Raw genomic sequence first — 25492 nt, 5'->3', positions numbered from 1 at the left:
ACACAAACCTACCTACCTGGTGATGCCAAACCCCACTCCTGCCCACCCACCATACAAACTACTTGTCTGACACCTAAAACCAACTACCTGTTTGACAGTGCCTAACTGCCTGCCTCCCCCCTCCCCTGCCGTCAATCACACCACAAGAAGAAAAAACGTTCCCCTCAGGCCAGGGTCAGAATGGGGATGATTATCACACAAAAAAAAACTCAGAGGGCACTGGCCTGGGCAGAGAATTGAATTTGACAGCAGCAGCAGGCAGGCAGCAAAGTGTGAGTAACTCAGTGACAAGAAGGGAGAAGAAGTACAGAAACAAAATTTATAAAAACCACCTTCTCCTCTGGCAACCTGGACCCGACCTCCTCTATCCTCCTGTCTCCTCAATCCTACACCTCCTCCTCCTCCACAGCAGCAAGCAGCTATAGGTGGCATCTCCGACTCTCAGCCCCCAGAGTGTCCGACTCCTCCAGCCAGGACAGCCAGCCTGCCACTCGTAGCCGCAGCTCCAGGCCCCCAGCCCCCCCAGCACAGAAAGCTGAAGAGTGAGACAGCTCACTCCGACGACACCTCAGGCACAGCAGCACAGGGGAGGACTGTGTCCGACTCCTCCAGCCAGCCACTCGTAGCCACAGCTCCAGGCCCCCAGCCCCTCCAGCACAGAAAGCTGAAGAGTGAGACAGCTCACTCCGATGATACCGCAGGCACAGCAGCACGTTGTGGGCGGCAATGGCTCCAGGCGGGGGGCGGAGTCAAGCAGGGTCAACCCACCGGGCCGGAGAGGATCTAAGCTATTTGTGTCCTTGTGCCGCTCACATCCACCGCAGGCGCAGCCACGCACAAGGGCACACCACGGCCGGCCGCCTCAGCCCCTTCTCTGATTGGATACTTCAACTTGCCGGGAAATATCGCGCGAGGTTGCGATCCCCACTGCGAACCTTTTACTTGTGGTATGTCTGCGGGCGGCTGGCCCTAATTACTTAAGATTCGGGCGGCCCGGGGGGCAATTGCCCCCCGTCCCCCTGGGCCAGTCCTCCCCTGAAGTGGACCTTGGGGAAGCCATGCCTCTGGATTAAGTCCTGCCCCTGAACAAAGCCCTGCCCCTTTATCAAGCCCCACCCCCACGGGTGTGCTATCACCTGCTTCTAATGGGTGTGTGTGTGCAGCAGCAGGAAGTTCTGTGTCCTGAGGAGCAGCTGCATCACAAGTCCCTAGAGAGCAGACATGAGAGACTGAGATGCTGGGCACTATGGTGGGTGGTGAGCGGACAGGCGCAAGCACAGCACTGGACTCCAGTGGAGAGGTGAGAGCACAGCTTCTGCTATACTCTGCATTTAGCTGAGGGAGTGCAGGAAGAGGGTGTGCAATGAAATGTGATCGGCAGGTGGTCTGTATCTCAGGGACTCCCTGGCTGCATTAAACATCCTCCTTATATGCCACATGGTTCATATTCGTGTGTGTGTGTGTGTGTGTGTGTGTGTGTGTGTGTGTCTGTGTTTGTATGTCTGTGTCTGTGTGTGTGTATGTGTCTGTCTGTGCGTGTGTATGTGTGTGTGCGTGTCTGTGTGTGTGTCTTTGTGTGTGTGTGTGTGTGTGTGTCTTTGTGTGGGTGTGTCTTTGTGTGTGTCGGTGTGTGTGTGTGTGTGTGTGTGTCTGTGTGCCTGTGTGTGTGTGTCTGTGTGCCTGTGTGTGTGTGTATGTGTCTGTGTGTGTGTGTCGGTGTGTATGTGTGTGTGTGTATGTGTGTGTTTGTCTGTGTGTGTGTGTGTGTCTGTGTGCCTGTGTTTGTGTGTGTGCCTGTGTGTGTGTGTGTGTGTGTAGGTGTGTGTGTGTGTGTGTGAGTGTGCCTGTATGTGTGTCTGTGTGTGTGTGTGTGTGTGTGTGTGTGTATGCGCCTGTGTGTGTGTGTGTCTGTGTGTGTGTGAGTGTCTGTGTGTGTGTGAGTGTGCCTGTGTGTGTGTGTGTAAGTGTGTGTGAGTGTGCCTGTGTGTGTGTGTGTGTGTGTGTGTGTCTGTGTGTGTGTCTGTGTGTGTGTGTGTGTGTGTCTGTGTGTGTATAAAAGGAAGGGGGGGGGACTGACACTGCTTGCGTAGAGTGACAAAAAGTCTAGAAACGGCCCTGGCAGTGATGCATTGTGGGACATGTCATATACTCACTCCAACCTGAATAATTGCATATACCTTCTGTTTTAAAGGGAAGGTCTGAGCACCACAAAAATAAAAAATCCACTTACCTTGGGCTTGTGCCCTCGCCGCAGCTCCGGTGGTTCCCGGTCCCCTCCAGATCAGATGCCGACATCACCAGGTCGCACTGACATCATCCGGACCGTCAGGGCCGGATTTACCATAAGGCACTGTAGGCTTGTGCTTACAGGCGCCTGTTGATGGAAAGGCGACTCACTCCCCTCCCCGAGCTCCTCCCACCCTCTTTCCCTATGCAGAGTCCTGATGAGAGTGTAAATGAGAGGCTAATCACCCTGCCCTTGGCGTTCCACTGATGAGATCTCCCTTCAGTTAGGAGCAACTTAATACTGAGGGTAACGCTGGCTACCTAATTCTTGGGGGCACCTCTAGCTACTTAATATTGAGGGTACCTTTGGCTTCCTAATACTCAGGGATACCTGTAGCTACCTTTGATGGGCAAGGGAAGTAAGGGAGAAGTGACAGCTGGGCCAGCCAGCCCACTTGCAGTGTGGTTTGGTGGGGGGTTGTAGGTTCATTGAGGGTGAAGTCTAGGGTGCAGGGACATCTGTGCCTATAGGCTCCTGTGATGTAAATCCGGGCCTGCGGACTGTACTGCGCAAGGTGCAGAACTACTGGGCTTGCGCAGTACATTCTGGATGACGTCAGCGAGACTCTGAGAGCCGCTCGCCCAGGCACAGTGGACATCTAGCGCCGGAGGGGACCCCGGGCCACTGGCGTGGAGCGGAGCTGCGGCGAGGGCACAGGATGGTTGGCAGGGGCTGGAGGAAGCCCCAGGTAAGTGGATTTTTTTTATTTTTACAGTGTCCTTTAAGAAGGCAAACTCGTTTTTTAAAAACCTGAGCAAAGTTTACATTACTGGTACTTGAGGGCTGGAAAAGCATCACTTTTGACAAACATGCACTGTTTACATTGGTTGGGGGGTGGAAGGGGGGGGGGGTGTAACAGGCATACAAATTGTTTGGAAACTGCCCGCACCCGGTTCCCGGATCACACGCTGTTTGTTTTGGGTGTGATAAATTGCTTCTTGAAGTGAATATTATCTGGCAGAGACTGTAATGTGCTTCCAACATCTGCACTCATTATATCACACTGAATAACCTACCCAAAGTGACAGTGACAGAAACAGCAACTAATAAAGTTTGTTTGATCTTATTTTTCCTTTTTTGTTTTTTTAGTTAGGAAGAGAGCAAGAACAGAAATTGGCTAATTATTTTTTTCTGAAAGGACAACTGAAGCAAGAGGAATATGGAGGCTGCCATATTTATTTCCTTTCAAGCAATACTAGTTGCCGGGCTGTCCTGCTGATCCTCTGCCTCTAATACTTTTAGCCATAAACCCTGAACAAGCATGCAGCATATCAGATGTTTCCGAAATTATGATTAGATTTGACAAGATTAGCTGCATGCTTGTTTCTGGTGTTATTCAAACTCTACTTCAGGCAAATAGATCAGCCAGGAAATTGGTATTGTTTAAAAGGAAAAAATATGGCAGCTTCCAAATAACTCTCACTTCAGTTGTCCTTTAAAACGGTTTTGCACTTGTTGGTGTTTCTATCTCATTCCTACAAAATTGTCGGTTTGAGTGAGGGCTGGTTCAGACCTCAGTAGCTCATTCTGTTTCGTTCTAAAGCTTTTCTGCATGTGACAACGTTGGTGTTCTTTGGTTGTCATGTCGCGTTTAGAAGAATAGAGAAGTACGACAAATGTGTTGTTTGTTGAATGCAGCCGCCTCTAGAAGCTGCTTGTAGCATCCAGGAAAACTTGAGAGAGCGCGTCGCTTCACTAAACGATGACAAATCTTGGTAAGGGCCTGTCCACACTTGTGCTTTGCGTTGCAGATGCACACAACGTGTACTGCGATTTACAAGGCCACCAGAAAGATCATATAAAACGATCCCCGATATCTCTAGTCAAGCTCTGCCTTCTGGTGCGTATCAATTACGCATGATGCATTTTGATTAGAATGCATGTAATGATATCCATTGCAAGCAACGCACCAGAACGCAGTATACTGCATGTTTTTACCCACAATGCACCTGACTCTTCTCTCCCAGGTATTGGAACTAAAAGGCATCTAAAGTCAATTCAAAAGACATATTCAAAAAACGCATACAAAGCACATCAAGGCTGGGAGCACACATAGCAGAAATGCTAGCGTTGCGTAAAACGCTGCATTTTATGCAGCAATGTTAGTGAATGGGAGGCAGAAAAAAATGCAGAGACCTGCTATTTACAGTATGCGTTTCGCAAACGCTGGTTTTGTTGCATATTATGCAGGAACGCTGCCAAAACGCACATAATGGAAGTCAATGGGAATGCAATGGTATGCGTTTTTCATGTGTTTTCCATGCATTTTATATGCGTTTTTCCCAAAAATATATATATTTTTTTGCTGTATTTTCGCTTCCTGTTGTATTCCAAGTGATCTGCATAAATGGAAATACAAAAACGCATGGAGAACGCATACAAATGCATCATAAATGCATGGTAAACGCACCAAAAACGCAGTAAAAACACACAAAAAACGCACACAACAATAACATAAAACATGACATACAACCCAGCCTGTCACGCTATGTCATGTGAACCCAGCCTGAAACGCATGCCTTTTGCATGTGTTTCTTTTGAAAAAGTTGACAGCATTTTTATGTGTTTTTTAAAGCGCAGGAATGTGGACAGGCCTTTTTCTTTGCATTTGCATTTATGGTTTGCGTTTTTGTGTTTGTTTTCTATGCGTCTGCTTTTGCGTTTTTCATACTATTGCATTTAAAAAAAAAAAATCTGTCTTTTCAACAAGAGTGAAAAAATACTGGATCTTTTTTTTACAAAAACGCATGCCTTTGCGATATAGGAAAGCATTGTATGCAAATCACATTCAATACGCTGTGCGATTTTTAATTGCACATGAAATTTTTTTGTGTGTGCAGCATGTGTGTGATTTCCACTATGTGGCAAAACTATAGTGATTCTGATAAGTGCGCTTTATTCCAGATATGAAGCTGCAGATCCCTAGTGTTAAATGATGGGAAAAAAACATTGTAAACCATCCATCTGAACCAACCCTGCAATGGTGCCTCAATGGTGCACGATGGTAACGGTGTTCAATATCGCGACAACCAATGGACCCCCAGCCAGTGTCCCCCTAAGTGGGTGTGTCCTTCGTGCCTGTCGGCAATGTTGAAGTCTTACATGCTGTTACATGCTGGGTGAATCCTGTCCTCCTCCAGTGTCTGGCAGTCACCGCGAGCGGATCCTTACCACATGACACCAGCACATGTAGCAACGTCACTACATATGCCGGTGTCTCGTGATACAGCCGCTCGCGGTGACTGCCAGACACCAGAAGAGGCCAGGAATTGTGCCGATGTGTAACCGCTGAACCTTCAACATTGCACACAGGCACGGGACACAAAGGCCTCAATTCATCAAGAATTATCAAATCAATTCCCGACAGCTCGGTAAAATACCGAACTCGAAGTTGATTTCAGGATTCATCAAAGTTATCTACAGCTGTTAGCGAGCATTCGGTAATCATTTGGTATTGATGCGATAAAATGGAAGAAAGTGCAATTCATGAAAGTGGGCGTGGTTTAGCGTTACATTTAGGATAGGGTGACCAGACATCCTCCAAAAGGAGGACATGTCCTCTTTTTTAGCATGGTTTTCTCTGTCCTCCAGGCACTCCAAAAGTTCATTAAAATGTCCTCCTTTCACAGATTCAGAAGTTGCATTGACTGCATTTTACTTTTTACATATGTGATATATACATATGAGATATGAGATACATATGAGATATACTGAGATTGAGCAGACTTCGGCTTCTGTTACCAGGTTATCAATATTTATAACCTTAAGAAGTGGGAGCGTGGCAACAATGTTTATATTCTAGTTCCATCTGACAGCGCAACTAACCAATACTTTGTGTAAAATGTCAAATGAAAAAGAAACAGAAATGTCTAAAACAGAGAAGTTGCAAGTTTTCTGATTGTCACAAGACAAAATGTCCATGTTTTGAGGGAGGACAAAAAGAAACTGTCACGTATGGCATTGGTACTAACCAGAGATGGATTAAGATGTATTGGGACCCTAGGCAAGTTGGTTAGATTTGCCACCCCTTTGTGGTGCCTTTAGTAAGCTAAATAAAGTGGAGAGAGGTCAAAGAAGGAAGCAGGTGGGCCTCTTGACACCCTTTAGACCCCTGGCACTTGCCTAGGTTGCCTGGTGAATGATCCTGCTCTGATGGTAACCGGGGAGTTGGAGTTAATTGGTCATGCAGTATTTGTTCTCTAACGGCCTCTGTCCTCCTTTTTAGCCGACCCCATCTGGTCACCCTAATTTAGGATTAGTGATCTCCTTCACTGCTCTGTCGTTATTCCTGTCAGATCATTGCTGACAGAGAAGATGGAGCCATTTGAAGTGGTTATGTATCAGCTGAGAGTGATTCAAAGGCGCAGAAGGACAAGAATAAGGTCTAGAACCATATCAATTTGCAAGAGAATAGATTTATTTGCTATAACAGGACATCTGCATTTCTCTTGAATCATCTTGTTAGAGAACACAGGCAGTGCCAGGGAATAACTAATTTGCTAGCTGCACTTCAGAAAAGGCTCCTATCAAGCCATAGATGACAAAATTGTGGGATTGTCCCAAACCACTTCCAGAATCCTGGTCCAGGTGTTAAGCCCTATTCGGAATGTTGCTACGTAGTGTTCAAAGGACTGCCTTTTTACCCACAATTCCATGAAAATATCGACACGTTACCGCACTGTTATCGATATTTTATCGAATTCACACAGAATGCGGAAAAACCTTGATAAATACAACTAGAAATCGATAAACGTCGAATTCAGTAATTTAACGAACTGGAAAAAGTTATTGCAAAGACAATGATGAATCGAGGCCATACTCTTGGGAGGCGGCAGCAGAATGATCTCCAATAGATTTCGTGCTGAAATCTAATGAACATCTATTGGAAATCGATCTGCAGTGTGTGGGCAGGCAATAGATCCCTCTCTGATCAGAATCGATCAGAGAAGGATCTATCTATGCTGGGCATACACGGCTGCTGGGAGGATTATCAATCTAGCCTGATGGCTCGATTGATAATATCCGACGTGTCTGATACCCCGCCGGATTGATAGTGTGCTCGATACCGTCGGGAGAACAATAGAAGAAATGAGCGGCTGATTAGCAGCTGCCGGCAAGGTCGAGCAGGGTTCGATCCGCGCACACGCGCGGACGAGCGGGGATGCGACCGCATCGAGCCAGTGGCTCGATCCGATGCATAATCGCAGCAGTGTATGCCCGGCATTAAGGTGGCCACACACCATACAATTTTTTTCTAAATATCTTCAATTCAAGAATAGCAATCAATTTTTCTGACTGATTGTAACATTTGAGAAATCTGACCAATGTACCACACACACATGCTCAATTTTTCCCTAATTATGATAAAAAAAAAGATTGGAAAATCTGAGAAAATTGCTTTGGTGTATATAACGACCAGCTAACGCCGATAGGCGGCGCCTGGTCATTTGTGGTTTTGCATGGAAACGGCTGCTCGTACGAGTGGCCTTTCCATGCCAGTTCACGGAGAGTGTCTCCGTGAACAGTGTGTGAGCCGCCGATCGCGGCTCGCACGCGTAATGTAAACACGCGGGGAAGAAATCCCCGCTGTTTACATCAATACGGAAGGAGATCGGCAATCCCCGGCCTCTGATTGGCCGGGGATCGCCGTCATTTGATAGGCTGAAGCCTATCCTATCAGGCGCAGGACGGATATCCGTCCTGCGCAGCACAAAGGGGAAGGGAGAGGAAGGGAGGGGAAGAGAGGGCGGAGGGGGGCTTTGAGGAGAGCCCTCCCCCGCAAGGCACAGCAAGCCGGCGGCGATCAGAGCCCCCCAGCAGGACATCCCCCTGGTGGGGAAAAAAGGGGGAAAGTCTGATCGCCCTGGCTTATTGCAGATCTGTGCTGCGGGCTGGAGAGCCCACGCAGCACGGATACTGCAGAAACAGCCTAGTCTTGGTTAATAAATCGACAATATACCACACCATTCAATTTTCATAAAACTTGACCAGAAAAATCCACCACTCCCGATTGACTCTTAGGGCTTGTCCACACCTAGGGCATTTTGCGTTTTTTTTTTTTTGAGCGCCGGCGATTTTAAAAATCGCCTTAAAAGCGCTTGTGCAATGATTCCATGTGGTACAGTTCATATCAGCGCGTTTTGTTTTCCGCTTTCCACTCAGCCTTAAAGCGCTGGATGTACCATTTTCGGGGTGGTTTTGCTACAGTGGAAGGTATAGGAAAAAAGCAAAACGCTCACAAATCGTTTTATCCGGCGATTGCGTTCGCGATTTTATGAATAATTACATTGTATTTATTCATTTCCAGGTGAAAGAGTTCGGTTCCTACTGACGTCAGGAAGTGAACAAACGGAATTGCTGTGCAAAAGCGCCTTGTACAAAATCATAGTGCAAAGTGGTGCGTCAGTCGGGGGGGGGGGGGGATGGGCTAGAAATGTGCAAAAAGCAAAAGTTGCTGGTGTGGGCGATTTCGATTTTAGATGTGTACAAAGCCTTATCCAATAAAAATCGAAAATCCGCTCGGTTTTCTTGCTCGAATAATAAAACGTTTGCTTTTATCGGGAAATACGATCTTTTTATCGAATTGCCGTAAAATTGGATCATTTTATTGTATCGTGTGTGGCCTCCTTTATGGTGACCACTAATGATACAATTTGCTGAACAATCGTTTACGAACGATTATTCCTATGAACGATTGGAAATGATCGTTAGGGACCACTAATGGAGTAAAATCTCCTAACCAATCCGATCAGATTGACAGGATTGATCCAAATCAATTGGATCAATTTCATTAATCTGATGAGATTGGTTAAGAAATTTTCATCCGTTAGTGGTCCCAAACAATCATTTCTGTTCATAGGAACCATTGTTCGCAAACGATCGTTCAGCAAATTGTACCGTTTTAGGCCACCTTGGTCGATCTGGCAGCAGATCGAATAACGTATGACCACTTATACTTAATAGAGCAGTTAGGAGCAGGATGCACCAGGTACCATCAGTTATACAGCAGCAGCATTGTGTAGCAGCAGGAATCTTAGCCGGAGTCCCCAGGGTTATGTACACAGATGTGAGAGGCAGACGAGGTTACCTGCCCTCCCCCTGTCGGGAGCTCCTCCCTCACCTGCTGCTGTTACCTGTTCTGAGAACAAGACAACAGTCTAGCCCTGCAGCAGCTGCACGCTGTGTCCTCCCGCCTGCTCTGGACTCCTGCAAGGGGTTTCCCAGCCAGACCCCCTCCTGCCGTCACATGCAATTTCTTTTATTTACTTTTTTTTTTTCTTTTTTTTTTTTTAATTAGCATTTTATCTCATCCATCGTGAGTCATGTGAGATTATAGCTGTGATTGAAGCCAGAGGACTATCATTATTCTATACTTGGTAAGTTATTATTTAGTATTTATTATTATTTAGTATTTATATAGTGCCAACATATTACGGAGCGCTGTACAGATTATATTGTCTTGTCACTAACTGTCCCTCAGAGGGGCTCACAACCTAATCCCTACCATAGTCATATGTCTGTATCGTGTAGTGCATGGATCATAGTCTAGGGCCAATTTAGGGGGAAGGCAGTTAACTTATCTGTATGTTTTTGGGGATTTGGGAGGAAACCGGAGTGCCCGGAGGAAACCCACACAGACACAAGGAGAACATACAAACTCTGTGCAGATAGTGCCCTGGCTGGGATTAAAACCAGGGAACCAACACTGCAAGGCGAGAGCTCTAACCACTACGCCACCATGCTGCCCGCATGGTGGCATTACCCTTTCTGTGATATGGGTCCATTGTATAATACATGCACCTGCTGGCACTTACAGTAGCCAAAGATGGTGGCAACGCAGTCTGCTGCCGCCCGTTTCTGATTGACATTCCTTGATTTTTTAATGTTGGGGGAATTTTAGCACTTGTTCAAAATCTGAATTTTTTCAGTTCCATAATTTGGTGTCTTCGGATTGTGCAATAACTTTAATGCGTTAGCGCCCGCGAAATCTCCATCCATGCAATTTTTCCATCGCTAGTCTTATGTAGGGGACCCAGCAGGAAACATCATAGGCAAATTCCGGTAACGTGATTGGGTGGACAGCACCCTCTCAAACCACTAGGTTTCCAACAGGTTGTAGTAAACTACGCCCACACTATGCAGCCAATCACAACACTTTGTGCTGTAAGAGGGTGTTGTTCCTTAGGAGGTTTCTGCCGGGTCCTCTAATCTAGGTCGGACATGCTGCAAGATGTATGGCCGATTTTCTTGATCAGGGGGCGCGGCAGGAACAGCGAGTGATATTAGGACAAGCGACGAATGCAACAAAATGCCCAACACTGTCCCCCTAATGTGCAATGTGCCCACCCAGTGCACTATACATTGGCCACCGCTTGTCCTCCGCTTACTCTGGGTGCAGTCCTTTGTCCATACACGCGCCTCATGTGGTTGCCGAGGGCGCGTGTATGGATGAAGGAGTGCGCCCGGAGTAAGCAGAGGACAAGCGGTGGCCACAGACAGTTAATGTATAGTGCACTGGGCACTGGGCAGGGGCACATTGCACATTAGGGGGACAATGTCAGGCTGGCGAGGCAGCGTCAGCATGAAAGTGATTGGAAATCTACCTGCGGTGTATTGGAATCTCTGTGAGGCGCTAGGCTGAGACATAGTAGACAAATGCTGTATGTTCCATCCCCATTGCCTGATGAAGCAGGGCCACGCCTGTGAAACACGTTGCTTGCTTTAACCCTTTGGCATGTATATTTGAATAAATGTGCTTGTTGATATAATATCAACCTGTTTTTGTGTCTGCTTGGAGGAGGCAAGTCCACTGCCTTCCCTATTTTTTTTAAAGTTTTAGCTACTTTCATTCTTTTGGCGCCTCTGTTCATTGTTCATTGTTGGAGTCCAACCATGGTGGAGGGTGCTTACCCCCTTGTTTCCAGATCTACAGAGAGTGACTTCTTAAAGGATACCCGGCGTGACATGTGACATGATGAGATAGACGTGTATGTACAGTGCCAAGCACACAAATAACTATGCTGTGTTCCTTTTTTTCTTTCTCTGCTTAAAAGAGTTAAATATCCGGTATGTGACTCAGTCATGACTCAGACAGGAAGTGACTACAGTGTGATCCTCACTGATAAGAAATTCCAACTATAAAACACTTTCCTAGCAGAAAATGGCTTCTGAGAGCAAGAAAGAGATAAAAAGGGGAATTTCTTATCAGTGAGGGTCACACTGTAGTCACTTCCTGTCTGAGTCATGACTGACTTAATTTGTAGAAAGGACTATGGTATAAACATAAAGCACAAAGTCTTATGAATCTTGTGGTACAAAAATATCCAAAATCTTTATTGACACAGTTACAAAACTCCTGCCCATAGCTGCTTGGTGATCTTGACACCTGCCATCAGGATTGTGCGATATGTGTCTGCTTTACCAGACCTAGTTTCTGCTATACTTTTTGCTCCTGCCATGTATTGCCTACAGGATATATAGAAAGGGCTTATACAGTGGCCTGATGAAGGGCATTATATGCCCGAAACGAGCGTGTCGTTGCCAATTGATTTTTTGCTGAAAGCCTTTTTTACAAATTGTTGAAAATTCCTGTGATTATTCATGCAAACGAGGAGCATCCTGCAGAGACCTCCTTTTTTAAGAAATTTTTAAGAAATTTGTAACTGTGTCAATAAAGATTTTGGATATTTTTGTACCACAAGATTCATAAGACTTTGTGCTTTATGTTTATACCATAGTCCTTTCTACAAATTAAGTCAGTTGTTTCGAAGTGAGGTGGATCACATCAAAAAGGACCTAAAGGTTTTTTAGTCTTTTTCCTGGATAAATATAAAAAGGACATCATCCCAATTATAATATTACTGAGTCATGACTGAGTCAGCCACTTACATCCCTGATATTTAACTCTTTCAGGCAGAGAAAGAAAAAAAGGAACACAGCATAGTTATTTGTGTGCTATGCACTGTACATACCCATGTCTATCTCATCATGTCACATGTCACTTTGGGTATCCTTTAACCCTGAGTAGGGAAAGGTTTAATCTCCCCACTTGCATCTACAGTGGTTGCCTCTCGTGTTCTCTCTCGTTTTCTCATCGCTAGAGGTATGGCTACTTTTACTGAGAAAGATATGGTGACTGCCATATATATTTCCTTTAAGGCTCCGTTCACACTTAAAACCGCAAAACGCTAGCAGTAATCACCGGCGTTTTACATTTACGTTTTTGGATTAACACAGAAAAATCACTGGACACTGTAGTGGTTTGGCTAATCATGAATTGCCGGCAAACCGCTGCATGTAGCACGTTTGCGGTTAACACTAACCTGCAAATGCGGCAGTGAGAATACTGCCATAGGCTTACACGGGCTAGCGGTTTGCCTTGAGCGGGAATGGCGCGATTCCCACTCAAGTGAGAATGGACCCTTAAACAGTACCGATTGCCTGGCAGCCCTGCTGATCTCTTTGCCTGCTAGGGGTGTAACTAGAGGGCAGCAGCCTCAACATCAGGGTGGCCCAGAGCTGTAAGGGGGCTCGGCTCCAACTACTACTTCACTCCCCCGATAAAGAGGCCCATCCTTCAGATCAGGTGTTTTGTGGCTACACATGTTATGGGTGTGAAGATATGATGGTCACACTTGTTTTATGACCCTTGTGAGATAGACTGTGAGGGGCATCAAGGGGAGGCAAGGGAAGGGGGGTAAACTTTAGGGGGCGCCATGAAAGTTTTACTGGGGGCCCCAAGATTAGGGATGCTCACTGAATTCCGCGGAATTGTAAATTCTGTGATTCCGGCCGGAATTAGGTCATTTCTGATTCCGGTAGTCGGAACGGAATTGCTAAACCACACTACATGCTAAAGCTGGCCTAGCATGTACCATTAGGATCAATTCAATAGAAAAAGTAGCATGATTAAGGATTTGTACTTTTTTAAAAGCCAGCTAACATACCTTTGCTAGGATTTGAACCCACGTCTAAGTGTGTAGTAGGTATCTGTCTTACCCTCTAGACCACCAACCACACTACATGCTAAAGCTGGCCTAGCATGTACCATTATCATCAATTCAATAGAAAAAGTAGAATGATTAAGGATTTTTAGTGTGGTTGGTGGTCTAGACGGGTAAGACAGATACCTACTACACACTGATACCTGGGTTCAAATCCTGGCAAAGGTATGTAAGCTGGCTTTTAAAAAAGTAAAAATCCTTAATCATGCTACTTTTTCTATTGAATTGATGATAATGGTACATGCTAGGCCAGCTTTAGCATGTAGTGTGGTTGGTGGTCTAGAGGGTAAGACAGATACCTACTACACACTGAGACCTGTGGGTTCAAATCCTGGCTAAGGTATGTAAGGCCCGGTTCACATTAGCGGTGGCCCTCCGGAATCGCCGTGCCGGAGCCGCACCGCCTGCAGAACGGACGGAACGGACGCATGGCATAGCAATTAAAGCCTATGCGTCCGTTCACATGGGTCCGTTCTGCAGAACCGGAGCCGGGCCGGATCCGGACTCCGGCCTCCGTTCCAACATGCGCTATTTTTTCATCCGGCCCCTCCGGCAGCCGTATCCGGGGCGGAGCCGGACTGCACCATCCGGCCAATACAAACAAATGGGAACCGGAGGCCGCACAACACACTGGCTGAGAAATCCGGATCTTCTACCCCACTTCCTATGCGGATTTTTGCGGCGATATTGGCTGGGGACACATGGGCAAGCATTTTGGAGTGGAGCAGCACAGCTGGATCCGGATCCGGAGATGTTGGCAGCATGTCGCAGGTGGAGGTGAGTGCTAAACAGCAGAGGGCCTGATTCCACAGGTCCCCCTTCTGCTGACCTCCCAGACCCCAACTTTTTTTTGGTGTTTTACGTTACTTCTGCCAAACGGATCCGGATCGCATCCTGATGGACACCTGATGCAACCTGACCGGATCCGGATCGGATCCGGATCAGAACCGTACGGTTCCGATCCGGATCCGGTCCGGATCCGGTCAGGTCATCCGGTCCGTTTGGCAGACAACCGCAAGTGTGAACCGGGCCTTAGCTGGCTTTTAAAAAAGTACAAATCCTTAATCATGCTACTTTTTCTATTGAATTGATCATAATGGTCATAATAATAAACTCCCTAACCTCACAACGTCAGTAAGCTTGAGCTTATGTGTTTTACACCTGAGGGGTGTCAGTGGATACAAGCAGTCTGCACTATCATTTGCCATATGTGTTTTGTTTTCTTTCTGAGGTGTTCATGCTCAAAGGATGATCGCAACGGCAAAGAATTGCACCGCTGCCCGTGACATATGGTCACCAACACACCGAATATTTCAGCAGATCAGACACCTGAACTGAGAGGTATATGGAGGCTGCCATATTTATTTCCCTTTTAAACAGTACCAGTTGCCTGGCTGTCCTGCTGATGCTCTACCTCTAATACTTTTAGCCCTAGCCCCTGAACAAGCATTCAGCAGATCAGAAGCTTTGACTGAAGTGTGACTGTAGTAGCTGCTTGTTTGTTTCAGGGCTGTGATTCAAACACTACTGCAGCCAAAAGGGGCATAACTACAGATCTTGGGTAGGCATGCTCGGAATTGCAATTTCCCGTTCCGCGGAAATTCCGCATCCCGCCGATCCGAAATTCTGTTACCGTTTCATTCCGGCGGTATTCTGGAGCAGTTCTGCGGAATTCCGCGGTATTCCGAATTCCGTCGAAAAATTTTTACATCCTCCTCCTCCTCATTTTAATGTGATTTTAGTGCTGTCTTACTGTGTTTACGGTGCAATTTCTTTACTTTGATTGAATCTGCAGGTGATCTGTTCACTGCACAATTACATTAGGAATGATAACACGTCACTCATAATCAGGAATGGTGGGAACATTTTCACCGATTTGGCAGGTCGATTGGCAGCAGCATACATTCGTGGCTTGTGCAAAACTTGCTGGCCAAATTTACGATCAATTTTGAATCAGATTCCAGCAGTAATCTGACTGAGATTGAATGCTTGTGCACTTGGCCTCAGTTACTACAGTTTAAAGGTGCCCTAAATACACCAGGCAATGTATGGGCAGATCGACCAAGAGACCAATCTCAGATCTGATAAGAGACTGATCTATTGGCTGCCCATACACTTCAGGCCGATACCTGATCGATTTCAGCATGAGATCTCCCGGGAATCAGCCTTGTGACGCTGAATCTGCCGACCCCGGCGCCCCGAGCAATTTATTTATTATTTATTTAAGTAGTTATATAGCAGCGCCTGTGCACTGCTCATCAGAAGTAGCTTCGGGGCCTTTAGAAGGTATTGGAGGGGGGGGGGGGGGAGAGAAGAAGAAAGGGGGGAAGCAGTGGACATGAGGACTGCCTGCTACACATGCCTGCTCTCCCAGATTTAGAAACTTCGGAGCGCTAGGTATCCTTTAAATCTAGTCCCTATGATGCAGACACATTACATAGCTCCAGAGCTGGATTTACAGCTCAGGAGCCTGTAGGCACAGGCGTTCTGGTGCCCTAAACTCCGCCCCTCAACTCAGGCCACACCCTTATTTTAGATAGGCATCCCTCCCCTTCCCTGACTAGGTTGCCAGATTTTCCCCAGTATTTGGTAACCCCATTAATCTAGGTAGTAAATGTGCTCTCCCCCAAGTATAGGAAGCCAGATGTGCCTCCACCCCAGTATTAAGTAACCCCCCCAATAGGTAGGGGGACATTTGGTTGGGGGAGCCGCCTCTCCTACATAAGGCGCCTGTAGGCACAAGCCTACAGTGCCTTACGGTAAATCCGGCCCTGCATAGCTCCCAACTGTCCCTATTTGGGGACCCTGTCCCTCTGTCCCTCTTTCACCCTCATTTGTCCCTCTTTCAGGACTGATGTAAGGTCTATGTTAATATATGTATTTTTTATTTATTTATTTTACAAAAAAAAAAAAAAGCACTCTGGGGGTTTTCTCTGTTTTCAAAAGAATTTCCTGATCGGAAGATGCCAAGTCTAACTGCCGTTAAAGAGGCTGGCTTATATCTTACTATTTTGGAAGTTAGAGTTAGCAATTGCTGTTCACGAAATGCTTTTGAAAACAAAGAAAACCCTGAGAATCCCCTAAAAGGAGATGGACTAATCCAAAACCTGTCGGCTCTGTCAGATATTAACCACATACTTTTTCGCTACGGTGGTCCTTTAAGGATTTGCAGTCACAGCAGAACATGGGAGCACAGACTGCTGTGTCTTAATGTGGGGTGCTTCTATTCCTATTAATAATGTGATAAGTATCTCAGTGTGAATGAAACTGATTATAATTGTATTCCCTGCACTCTCAGACATCGTGGAGCGACATCCGGATACACAGTCACCTGCGTCTGCGGTGATTGGCCGGGAGGAGAGAGCGAGTGCCAGGATGCCTCCGAGTCGTCTCGTCTGAGAGTCTCTGACGGTGGCCCAGGTGAGTCATTCCTGGTCCTGCGAGTGTGCTGACAGGCAGCTGTCCTCATCTCTGACACTTCCCCTCCCAGCCTGCACAGAGGATAGAGGGCTTTCCATATACAACTGCCCATCCTATATAATAATAGTTATAATGATAATTCAGGGATTTTTTCAGATTGTCACTGAATTCAGTAAGTCTCTAATTAGATATGGTAAATGTGGGCGGCGCGTGTGATATCACACATGCTCCCACATTATGGCGGGAACCACGTGGGGCGCATGCATGCAGACAGAGGGCAGAGCAGGGAGCCAGCGGTGAACATGGACAGGTAAAGTATACTGCACAGGGCATGGGGGAGGGGGGGACGGGGGATGTCACATTTTACATTAGGGGGGACAACTCCGGGGGGGATCTGTCACGTTCCTCGCTTGTCCCAACATCGCTTGCTGTTACTGCCACGCACCAACCGAGCATGTCCGATCGATGCAGGCGACCAACTTCGGCCCGAAATTGGTTGCATCGTCGATTGGGCATGCTTTTGGCGGCACCAATTTTCATCCGTTTATAATAATTGAATCAGATGGTCGATCGGCGACCAAGTGGCCCGATGTATGGCCACCTTTGGGCCGTGTTCACATCTAAAATCGCAATAGCTGACGCAAGCGTTTTGTGATTTTGAGAGTGATTTTTTTTTTTACCTGCGCTTTTCTAAGCCCTTTAGCAGAGTGAGTTGTTTTTTCCCTTCCTGACGCAAGTCAGGAAGTGAACTCTTTGACCCGGAAAAAAATGAATACAATGTATGTATTCTTAAAAGTGCTTGGGAAATCGCTATACAAATCGCTTATTCAAGAGCTTTGTGATGTCCCTATAACTTCCATTCAGAGTAAATTGCCCAGAAAATGGTACAGGCAGTTCTTTGCTGAGCAGATCGTAATCAAACCGCTCAGATGTGAGAACTCTCATAGGGAATCATTGCACAAGCACTTTTAGGGTGAATTTGAGAATCGCCGGCGCTTAAAAAAACCCAGAAGCGCCCTTAAGCTGGCCACTAACGATCCAATTTCTAGCGAAAAATCGTTCGAGCGATCAGAAATTCTGATCGGATTGGTTGTAAATAATCCCCATTGGTGGACACAATCGATTATGAACGAGTGAAAAAAATGTCGCCCGAATGAATTTTCGTCGAACGAAAATTTTGATTTTCTTGGTGGTCGTGATAGATAGGAAGAAATGATTGGTTAGTTGATGGTGTAGTGAACGATTTTTCGTCCGATCAGAATTTCTGATCGCTCGGATGATTTTTCACTAGAAATTGGACCGTTAGTGGCCAGCTTTAGTGTGAACAAGTCCTTCATCTGTTTTTCCGTCTAATTCTACAGAAACTTCATGCCATACAAAAAAAAAACAACAGAATTTGGGCACTCTGCTTACTAAAGTACCAGTTAGAACGTCTACATCTGTGCCCGGAAATGTGAATAAACATACAAAGCTAGTGAAATCTAACTGATTGCTCTGCACAAAAGATCCATTTCCTCTCCTGTTATTTTCATGTAATGATTCCCCAGCTGCTGCCCTTGTCTTGCAGCCGTGAACGCGGTGCGTGGACGGGGAACACGGCCGGGGACATCCTGCGCAGATGGTGACACACACTCACCCGGAAGTGGAGGGAACAAAGTTCTGTGGACACAGCGCTTGTGTGTTTTGCAGCAGCCAAAGTTTATGGGATGTAGGGGTCACCTCACCTGCCGGAACCGGCCACAGATCAGCACAAGCCCCCTGACTAAGGCCCCTTTCACACAGGAGGCTTAATGCGATTAAGTCACCGCCTGTTGTATTTAGAAGGGTAACACATTCGTGAAAAACCACAAAGATGTGTTGCAATCCAATAATAAGTGTACCTGAAGTAAAAAAAAAATACCTCTGGGGGTACTTACCTTGGGAGGGGGAAGCCTCTGGATCCTAAAGAGGCTTCCCCCTTCCTCAGCAGGTGGGATTCAGCACGGGGACCCCCTAAAGTCCGCTTGTTGGGAGCCTCACGCAGGGGCAGTATCAGCTTTCCCCTCGGGCTCTGGCCGAAATAGCCGAGCCCGATCGGGCCAGCCGTACTGCTCTAAGGCTCACATACATTGGGCTTGTGCAGTAGAGCGAAACTAATCGGGCTCAGCTATTTCCGATGAAGAGGGAAAAGCCCCTACTGCTCCTGCGCAGGAGCGCCGACCGCTTTGTGATTGTTTTGGAGCTTTCAGGAGCTGCCAGCGGTGGAGCGGGCTAGCCGAGGACAGGGAAGCCTCATTAGGATCCAGATGCTTCCTCGTCCTGAGGTATATGTTTTTTTTTATTCTCGAAAGTTACATGTGCCCTTTAGGCCGGTTTAACACCTGGCCATTTTGAATGAATAATTTTGGCTTGAGAGTTTTTTTGCAATTTGGGCAACGACACTAGTTTGTTTCAGGCAAAGATTGCCCTTCATCAGGCCTTTGCAAAGGGTCTCCTAACCTAAGACCAACCAAAGAATAAATCTGTGAGAAAAATATGGGCCATCGGTTCCAAACAGATGCAACCACCACACCATCCCATTGACCGGGAGAGAAATCGGCACTCCCTGGTAGCAGAACCGCTATCGCAGAATTTTGATGTTGTTTGGTTGGTCTGAGGAGACGAAACGAACCAGCGTGATTGCCCAATTTTCATAAAACTTCATAAAACTTCTCTCAAGCCAAAATTTTTGGTCACTGGAATTGGACATTGGAATGTGTCATGTGATAACCGGCTATCTGTATATGGCAAGGCTGCATGCTCGTGAAAGTTACTTGATGACCGTTTTTATTAAGTTTTCTATATCTGTCTTAAAGGGAATGTTTAAAAAAAAAAAACAGCTTTTGGATCCTAATGAGGCTTCCCCGTCGTTCTTTCCTGGCAGCCCCCAACAGCGGACATGTGAATATGGAGCTTTGTAGAGGTTGAGCTCTGTTGCCAAACCCAATTCCAGGCATGATTCTGTCATGCTTGGCGAAATAAAATGATTCTGATGTACCTTCCTCAGATCCAGCGCAGACGCAGTAGCGCCTTTCTGATGGGCTCAGGCAGAAATAACCAAGCCTGATTGGGTCTGCTCTACTGCGCAGGCATGAGTCCATTGGATCGCAGTAGAGCAGACCCAATCAGGCTGGGCTATTTCCGCCTGAGCTCATCAGAAAGCCGCTGCATCTGCGCAGGAGGTCCTTAACCATTCCAGGGACCACAGGCTTACACCCCCCCCCAGTGACCAGGCGATTTTTCACAAATCAGTGCTGTGCAGCTTTGACAGCTTGCTGCACAGCCATCCAACTTAGCACACAAATGAGTCTTACCTCCTTTTCTTGTCCTTAACAGGACATTCTCATTGGCTCCAGACCCTGTACCTACTTGTATTTGTTCATTTTGGCACTCAGTATCATGTGGACAGTCACCAGCAGAAACCTGTGACGACCCTAACCCTGCTCAGTCCTGTGCAATGCAATACTAAATAAAATGCTGGACTTGGGCAGGAGAAAGTTACTGCGCATACTTATAATTCAGCTGCCGGGAGATCTGGGTGCAGGGTAAAGCCAATAAACTGCTCACCCTGCCTCTGCACAGCCCCAGTGGCGTTAATTACTATTCCCCCTCCAGGTCAGTGCTGGTCGTAATGGAAAAATCTACGCTTACGGACCATTACACGTAATTTTAAGATATTACGCATTACGCAATTACGGTTACGGCGTAGGAAATAATCTACGGTTCATCACTGTAATTACGCGTTAACTTACGCAGTTACGCGTAAGGATACCGTAATGTAGGCGATTACGCTACGATGTTACGCGTAGTGCCGTAATACCCATTAATGCGTACTTTTTGACGCATACGGACGATGTGTATGCAATAGCCGTCAATGTGACAGCTATTGCGTACACATCATTCGTATGCGTCAAAACGTACGCTTATATACTGAAGGGCGGAAGAAGATACTATTGGTTGCTTAGGATGTTGACTGATTGGCTACTCTCAGAAAAGGGGAGTTGTACATTAGTAAAATTACGCATACCTAGCAATTACAGTAGACAGCGTAATTACGATACCGCTTTATGGCTTACCATAAATAATTACGCGTAAGACTATAAATTACGCGTAGCGTTTACGCGTAATTTTGCATTGAATTACACTGCGTAATTACGCTCATGCGCAATTTTGGCCCAGCACTGCTCCAGGTCGCCGTGGATAGTGGAGAAAGATGTAATTTAGCTTCCAGGTATTGATTGCTGCCAAATTACAGTGTTTTTATCGTAATTTGTGCTCAGTCTTTTGACGGCGCCCAAATTACTTACAGAATGCCGCTATAGTGGTAATTTCTATGGTGGCGCCGGCTGCGCCCAAATGTCCTGTGCTGTTTTTACAGCGCTCGGTTAGAGCCACTAACATCTCCCTGCTCTGTTTCTGAGAAGCAGGCGGTGGGGGTGTGGTTATAGAAAGGGGCGGGTGCAGAATTGAGCTATCTCATATGGCGCAGGGTAGGTCTGAACGATTTTAGGAAAAAATTCAATTGGGCGATTTCTGTCTGAAGTTGCGATTTTGATTCGATTCATGAATCAAGCTTTGTTCCCTTTCTTTGCCTGTTCGTTCCCCCTCTGTCCCAGTCTCTCTTTGTGCCCCCTTTATGCCTCCTCTGGGTCTTTCTCTTGCCCCCTTTATGTCTGTGCCCGCTCTGTTTCTCTCTGTGCCTCCTCTCTCCCCCAAGCTGCATCAGTTCTGGACATAGCTTCCAGCACGAGTCCCGCAATGCCCATCTATCCACTTCGCCTCCTGCAGGCTCTAATGCACAGAATACTTCTTGTATGTCATGTGACATACAGGAACCCGGAGTTTTGCCAAGCTCAAGAGCCAGCAGACGGCAATAGAGAGCGGACAGCGTTTCAACTCGTGTGGAAGGTATGTCCAACAATGCAGGCCGCACGTGGCGGGACTTTGGGGAAGTTTGAAGTCGCTTCTTCAAACTTCCCCCATGTGGAAATGGCTTGATCGCGATAATTGCTGCTTTGACGATTCCAAAATTGTGATCTTGGAGATTGCGATTTCGGGTTAAATTAGATTTATCTTTCAGGCCGAGCGCAGCGGTTGTGGGAGAAGGCATTAAAGGACGTACGAGGCCAATATGGTAAAAAAAATACTTATTCAGTTTTATGATCGTTAGGGGACTCCATCCGCATCCCCCCTTCCATTCCGTAAATCAATTCCCAGACTCGTGGGGGATGGGGGTCCCGACCCGATCCCTCGGGTCGTCCTCAGCTGCCCCACTGAAGATGGCCACCAGGTCCAGCCGCGGCTGCGCAGTTCTCACGGCCGCAAGTGCAGCTGCGCAGCTCTAAGTCCTCCTCCAGCTCCGACCTCATTACGGCAGTCTCGCATGCTTTATGTACGCGAGACAGCCGGTAATGAGGTCGGAGCTGGACTTAGAGCTGCGCAGCTGCACTTGCGGCTGTGAGAACTGCGCAGCCGCGGCCGGACCTGGTGGCCATCTTCAGTGGGGCAGCTGAGGACGACCCGAGGGATCGGGTCGGGACCCCACGAGTCTGGGAATTGATTTACAAGTGCGGCGGAATGGAAGGAGGGATGCGGATGGAGTCCCCTAACAATCATAAAACTGAATAGGTATTTAACTTTTTTTTTACCATATTGTCCTCGCAAGTCCTTTAAGGAAGCATGATGCAAACATTGTGGCCAGGGGTATCCAATCATTCTTCATAGGGTGGGGTCACGCAAGTCCCAGAGATGAGGACCTTAACAGGAGAGTATAAATGGGGCTTTTGGGTATCGGAGATTCACTGCTACCTTGGGTAGGTGGGTGTGGAGGGATAGTACCCTATATAGCAAGACACATTCTAGTAACTTCCTTTTTTTCTCAGAAGGTGTGAATCCTCTTTGATGCTTGCATTGGACTGTGCCACAAATGATACTCGGGAGACTGTCATGGCGGACGGACCTAAAGTGGACCCGGAGTATGAATGCCCCGTATGTTGGAACCCCTACAATAACACCTTCCGCACCCCAAAACTCTTAAAATGCAGCCACTCCTTCTGCATGGAGTGTTTGGCCCGCCTGAGCTTCGCCACTCACATGCGCAACCGGCTTCAATGCCCGCTGTGCCGGCAAACCACGGCCCTCCACCTAGACCAGGTCATCACGGACCTGCCCACCAACATGGACATCCTGAGCCAGCTGAAGGTGGAACCGGAGAGAAACGGGTCCTTCGCCAGAGACGCCCGGAGGCTAAACTTCTTCCAACGCCCACCATCAGTTTACACCCTCAACATGGGCCAGGACACGGGCTCCATTTACGACGGGCATCAAACGGACCTCCAGCCCGCACTGTCCACCATCCCCTCAGACAATGAATACTGGCATTGCTTCCGCAACCCCCAGTTCCGGATGTTTTCCTACCTGATGGTCACAATGCTGGTGATCAGCCTCCTCCTCATATTCTCCATCTTCTGGACTCGTAAGATGTTATGGGGGCCCTGATGACTCACATCAGCATTATGGTTTTGATATTTTATGTACTACTGTACAGAATAATCTTAAAGATACATACATGGTGTTCCCAGCTTTTACTTCGTCTTTATTGGAGTCGGGACATCACTAAGGGTGTGTACACACTTACAATTTTGATTGCGGGCCACCTATGAACAGATTGTGTAGGTAAGATCTCATACTACATCGGAGTGGTAAGATTGGCCAATAAAGATTGGATGTGTGTATCAAGTTTAAGTTCTCCCCTGGACCAAAGCCACGCCCAACCAGGTACTTAGTCCCACCTCCACCAGTCATTCAAACTGCTGGGTTTTCCCTTGTTACGATTCAGGCTACCGCCGCATTCTGACTGCACTAGAAAGGCTCTCTGCGCTCATGAACAACAGCTCCACCTAGTGGCCGGAGGGAATGGTGGCACTATATGTCAACAAATAAAAACTTCAGGCTGAAGGCAGAGGTGGCCAATGAGAAGCTAATAAATCCAGCTCACATGCAACTTCCATTCAAATTGTATGCAGCTTGATATTAAGCCAATCAACAATAAACTAAAAGTGCATTTTTTATGTATGAGTCAGGCTAGTCCTTCATGCTAGAAGGTTAAAGCGGACCTAAACACTTCCACAGCAGACAAGGGAAACACATACTGTATAGTTGATGAAAAATTCACTGTTTACAAGGATCAGCCTGTGTAATTCGCTGATATCAGCGAGTAATCAGCAAGTGTAAATCAGAGCTGTCAGCTGTGCTGGGGTGTGCCATTGTTCTGTGCCAATATGTGAACACAGGAGGTTAACTCTTTCTGTACTCCCAGGAATGTCCAGGAAGTAAACACTGCAGGATTTCTATAAGGGTTCTATTAAGATTAAACAAATAAATGTTTTTCTTTAAAGTTAACCTGTAACTTTAAAGGAGTTGTTTGTGTGTGTGTGTGTGTGTGTGTGTGTGTGTGTGTGTGTGTGTGTGTGGGCTGTAATGTCCCACGCCGTCCTCCAACGATGCTCCGTTCCCCACCGCCGGTCCCATCCGCCGTCTAATTAGACTGCAGCTGCGCACGTCATCGGGAGCTTACTGCGCAAGCGCACTACAAGAAAACTTCATACTGTGCCTGAGCAGTAAGCGCCCAATGACGTGCGCGGGAGCGTGCACTATTCTTCGTATTAGACCGGGACCGTCAGCGGGGAACAGAGCTTGGTTGGAAGACGGCGTGGGACATGACAGCTGTAGGGGGTCAAGAGAAGCACCGGGCAAGTGTCCGTTTTTATTTTCAACCCCCCCACAGAACCCCTTTAAATAAATAAACAAAATGTGATACTTATGTGGGAGGGGGAAGCCCCTGGATTCTAATGAGACCCCCCCCTCCTCCGCCACCCCAATCCATCGTCAAAACCCCGGACTAACCAAAACAATGAGTCGCCTGCCTACAGAGGTGCACGGGGGGGCTTTCTGCTCAGGCTCTGCCGGAATTAGCTGAGCCTGATTGGGTCTGCTCTACTGGCCAGGCGCCTATTTCTGCCAGAGCCCGAGGGGAAAGCCGCTAGTATGCCTGCACCCAACAGCAACAAGCGGACTTTCGCAGGTCCCCGAGCTGAATCGTCCTTTGCTGAGGACTGCAGAAGCCTCTTTAGGATCCTGAGGCTTCCCTCCTCCTGAGGTAAGAACCCCTCCCAGGGGCACTTATTTTTTATTCAGGTTCACTTTAAAGGTTATTATGCTGTTGCTTATCTTCTAAGGCAGAGAGGAAGTTCTGAGAAGATGCCTCTGTGTCCTATTAAAATTTAGAAAATCTGCCTCAGGTTCTCTTTAAGAACCTGGAAGAGCTGTAAATGTAACACTGCCACAATGTAACCAACTTCTATAAAAAAAAAAATATTTTAATGCAACTTATATAAAACATGAAAAACGGCCACACACAGGTCCTCCCTGGCGGCTCAGATCTGTGAAAGCTCGGCTATAAAAGTCCTTTGTTCTGTCCCTTTATTCTGCCATCCACAGCTTAAATGTCCTGTCATAGGAACAGGTAGCAATGAGCTCTCCGTCCGCAGAGATGTCCACGCCCATCACCTTCCCCTCGTGGCCGGCCAGTGTCTTCAGCGGAGCCCACAGAGGGTGTGTCCACACTTTGGCTGTGTTGTCATAGGCTCCTGTCAGTAGGTACTGGCCATTCGTAGCTGTAGAAAGCAAGGGAAGATTCATATATATATATATATATACACGTCATAACCAGCTTGATAAAAAATATAGGTCTAAACCAATACAT

General features: G+C 47.1%; 2 protein-coding genes across 4 annotated transcripts in view; one reads left to right on the top strand and one right to left on the bottom strand.

Moving 5' to 3' along the window:
- Window positions 1-1281: 1281 nt before the first annotated feature.
- On the top strand, window positions 1282-24129 carry RNF183 (ring finger protein 183). 3 transcript variants are annotated; one of them, XM_068249859.1, is made up of 5 exons: window positions 1282-1300; window positions 9585-9663; window positions 14522-14631; window positions 16589-16710; window positions 22614-24129. In XM_068249859.1, the coding sequence occupies exon 5, from the start codon at window positions 22630-22632 to the stop codon at window positions 23224-23226; it is 597 nt and encodes a 198-aa protein (XP_068105960.1). In that variant the 5' UTR covers window positions 1282-1300; window positions 9585-9663; window positions 14522-14631; window positions 16589-16710; window positions 22614-22629; the 3' UTR covers window positions 23227-24129. The 3 variants fall into 3 exon arrangements, with proteins under 3 accessions (XP_068105960.1, XP_068105961.1, XP_068105962.1); XM_068249860.1 differs by lacking the exon at window positions 1282-1300 and having other exon boundaries at window positions 9437-9663; window positions 22611-24129; XM_068249861.1 differs by lacking the exons at window positions 1282-1300; window positions 14522-14631 and having other exon boundaries at window positions 9437-9663.
- Window positions 24130-25085: 956 nt separating this feature from the next.
- The window catches only part of PRPF4 (pre-mRNA splicing tri-snRNP complex factor PRPF4), a 54322-nt gene continuing 53915 nt past the window's right edge, over window positions 25086-25492 (bottom strand). Inside the window, exon 14 of the mRNA XM_068248695.1 lies at window positions 25086-25403. Within this exon, the coding sequence (XP_068104796.1) occupies window positions 25210-25403 (194 nt within the window). The 3' untranslated portion in view covers window positions 25086-25209. The remainder of the gene's footprint in view (window positions 25404-25492) is intronic.

Source organism: Hyperolius riggenbachi, chromosome 8 (assembly GCF_040937935.1).
Source record: "Hyperolius riggenbachi isolate aHypRig1 chromosome 8, aHypRig1.pri, whole genome shotgun sequence".
NCBI lineage: Eukaryota > Metazoa > Chordata > Amphibia > Anura > Hyperoliidae > Hyperolius > Hyperolius riggenbachi.
The sequence above is the reverse complement of the archived record's forward strand: the minus strand, read 5'-3'. Positions and strand labels throughout refer to the sequence as shown.

What these genes read in the sequence shown, in the direction of transcription:
- RNF183 (XM_068249859.1), top strand. Translation starts at nt 22,630, where the DNA reads ATGCTTGCATTGGACTGTGCCACAAATGATACTCGGGAGACTGTCATG.